This window comes from Danio aesculapii, chromosome 4, assembly GCF_903798145.1.
Source record: "Danio aesculapii chromosome 4, fDanAes4.1, whole genome shotgun sequence".
Taxonomy (NCBI): Eukaryota; Metazoa; Chordata; class Actinopteri; order Cypriniformes; family Danionidae; genus Danio; species Danio aesculapii.
In genome coordinates this window covers 2,995,121-2,998,460 of record NC_079438.1, presented here as the reverse complement: position 1 = coordinate 2,998,460, position 3,340 = coordinate 2,995,121, and the positions used below count along the sequence as shown (strand labels likewise).

Genomic DNA, 3,340 nt, shown 5'->3' with positions numbered 1-3,340 from the left:
ACGCGCGCACGCACACACACACACACACACACACACACACACACGCTAGTATTACTATGCTAGTATCCAAAACCTGCCAAAATGCAAAATGCCCCGCCCAGTCATCTGGAAATCAGGGGGGTGACGGTCACCAGAATCATGCTAAGTGTGTGTGTGTGTGTGGGGGGGGGGGTTGTTTTTTGTTACAAAAAAATAAATAAATAAAAATAAACAAATAAAAGCAGCCCAATTTTTCTATACCCCCCAATGTCATTTCACACCTGCGGGAAACTGCCCAATCTGGCAACACTGCAGAGGAGCCCATACTGAACCCTCCACACCTTCAGTGTCTCACTGCACCTCTCTGCTCCAAATATGATTGGTCCAAGCATACAGACTCTCCAATCTCTGCTCTGATTGGACAGTCAGATGGCGTGCTCTGCTCTGATTGGATCAGTCTGTAGTGACTGAATCAGATTATAAACACTGAGGCTCATCTGATGCAGGACAGTCGGGCTGGGTGATACTGATCAATTTAATATTGATCTGATATCAAGTAAACACAGGGCCAGTGTATAGTGTATATGTGTATTAGGCGCTTGATAAGAGAAGGCCTGGCGCCCCTGCTCTAGATGATCAGGCTGCTCCTCACCTGCGTGTGCTGAGTGAAGAAGTCCTCCTGTTTATCCAGCGGAGAGGAGGGAGACAGAGGAGCCTGAGCGTCCAGCCACAACTACACACACACACACACACACACACACACACACACACACACACACACACACACACACACACACAGGTCAGTATGAGCACACAAACACTATCATCATCATCATCAGTGTGTGTGTGTGTGTGTGTGTGTGTGTGTGTGTGTGTGTGTGAGTCTGACCTCAGTGCCGTGCCGTCGGGTGGCCTGTGTGGCCAGACTCCTGATCTTGTCTCTGTAGAGCGCCGCCGCTCTGCTGCTGTATTTAGCGTTCGCTGCGCTGCTGCTGCTGCAGCCGTGCTGACTGAAGAAGGCGCTCTGCACACACACACACACACACACACACACAGCAGAATGGTTCATCTGAGCGTCAACACTAGACAGCAGCGCATGACATGTCCAGCAGGTCTGCTCATATCTCTGTAGGAGAGCATCAGCAGTACTCCTCTCCCTGCAGAACACAGCTCCTGATGAAGATGAGGAACACCAGGGGGCGCTGAAGGACCAGAGCGCTCCGAACACACACTCCTCAACTCAAACACCTCAGACTTGAGGAGATGTTTTGAAGAATGCTGGACAACTGTCCCCATACAGGAGGAACACTATAGACCTCGATGGTTACAGGCTTCAACATTCTGCAAAACATCTCCTTTTGTGTTCAGCTGAAGCTCAAGCAGGACTGACGCAGGTGAAGCGGGAGTAAACAGACAACATTCAGCTTCTGGTAGAACTGTGTACGAGTAATACAAGTTTGTGTGTGTGTGTGTGTACTCACCGCGCTGGCATTCCCTCCCACCTGCATACAGCGCAGCTGAAACCAGGACCAGTTAGAGTCCAGCTCTGTAGACCTGCGCACGCACACACACGCACACACACACGCACACACACACGCACGCACACACACACACACGCACGCACACACGCACACACGCGCGCACACACACACGCACAGGGAGCTGTCATTTACCCTCAATGCTGAGTAATACACTGACGACTGATGTTTACCTGATGAAGAGTACATGTGTGTGTGTGTGTGTGTGTGTGTGTGTTTACCTGATGAAGAGTGCGTGTGTGTGTGTGTTTACCTGATGAAGAGTGCGTGTGTGTGTGTGTGTGTGTGTGTGTGTGTGTGTTTACCTGATGAAGAGTGCGTGTGTGTGTGTTTACCTGATGAAGAGTACATGTGTGTGTGTGTGTGTGTTTACCTGATGAAGAGTACGTGTGTGTGTGTGTGTACCTGATGAAGAGTACGTGTGTGTGCGTGTGTGTACCTGATGAAGGACAGGTGTACCCCCAGAGAGCGGTGTGTGCCGGAGCAGTCGATACACAGAAACACACCATATGTGATGCTGGCCCAGCTGGGGTTCTTCGCTGAGCAGTCGAAACACACCTGAGAAACACACACACACACTGAATAAACACACTAAACACACACACAGAATAAACACACACACACACTGAATAAACACACTAAACACACACACAGCTCACTGCTGTACAGCTCATGTGAACAGTGTGAAGACTCCAAGCAGACATCAGATATAGAGCACTGTTACGCACACACACACACACACACACACACACACACACACACACACACACACACACACACACACACACACACCTCCAGCAGCTGATGCTGTTTCCTGCTGTTCTACAGATCTCATCAGACAGCTGTGTGTGTGTGTGTGTGTGTGTGTGTGTGTGTGTGTGTGTGTGTGAATGTTCACAGGTGTGTAAATGACCTGAGAGTGAATCTAGACGTGTTTTCCTGAACACACACACACACACACACACACACACACACACACACACACACACACACACACACACTCCATCATCTGCCATATGTGAGTCTTGCTGAAGCTGTGACGTGTCCTCCGTCTTCCTGCTTCCTGAAGTGTGTGTGAAGCTCTCTTCTCAGAGTGTGTGTGTGTGTGTGTGTGTGTGTGTGTGTGTGTGTGTGTGTCGCACTCACCTTGTTGGCAGCAGCGGCTCGCAGTCGCTTGAGCACCGCGCAGATGTCTTGTTTACCGGGCTCCGACATCTTCTGCACCGCCGCGGGACACCGGACAGACACACTAACGCTCCACACACTCCGCATCCGCGCCGCACTTCCTCCTGCGCTGACGTCAGCAGCACGCCGAGCGCTGATTGGCGGAGCGCGTCTTCATGAACAACTCATGCAAATGAGCGGCGCAGGTAAACAGCGCGCCCTCGTCACCTCACCCGACGAGCTTTCAGCCGTTTATTCTCTATTTATGGAATAAAATCACTGTCATTAATATTTCGTGCGTAAATAAAATTCACGCATCCGTAATTATAAAATCGTAAAGGAAAACGGAGCGTACTCGTAATTTTACGAGGGTACAATTCCAAAATCTGCGATTAGAACAGACACAGATACGACATTTTGTTTTTCTGTTTGTTTATGACTGATACATTTACGATGGGTGTACTTTACAAACACGAATTACAGTTTCTCCACGGACACGAAGTCCTGATTACGAGTACGAATCAAACAGCGAGACTTCACTGTCAAAATTACGTCACCGCTTCCACAGGCATTAATAAACAAGCGAGAGTCATCGATCATAACGGCGCGCCTGCTGGACGTTCGAGCTTACACACACCGTCTCAGATAAGATTTCTGTT

General features: G+C 49.6%; 1 protein-coding gene across 2 annotated transcripts in view; it reads right to left on the bottom strand.

Annotated features, from left to right (window-relative positions):
- arfgap3 (ADP-ribosylation factor GTPase activating protein 3) overlaps window positions 1-2,930 on the bottom strand; it is a 6,159-nt gene extending 3,229 nt beyond the window's left edge. The window contains exons 1-5 of one of the 2 annotated variants that reach the window (XM_056455357.1): window positions 2,664-2,930; window positions 1,957-2,075; window positions 1,461-1,533; window positions 869-1,003; window positions 632-712 (exon numbers count right to left, since the gene is read on the bottom strand). In XM_056455357.1, coding sequence (XP_056311332.1) covers window positions 632-712; window positions 869-1,003; window positions 1,461-1,533; window positions 1,957-2,075; window positions 2,664-2,789 — 534 coding nt within the window. In that variant the 5' untranslated portion in view covers window positions 2,790-2,930. The remainder of the gene's footprint in view (window positions 1-631; window positions 713-868; window positions 1,004-1,460; window positions 1,534-1,956; window positions 2,076-2,663) is intronic. The other variant, XM_056455356.1, reaches the window with a different exon arrangement.
- Between the last annotated feature and the right edge of the window lie 410 nt (window positions 2,931-3,340).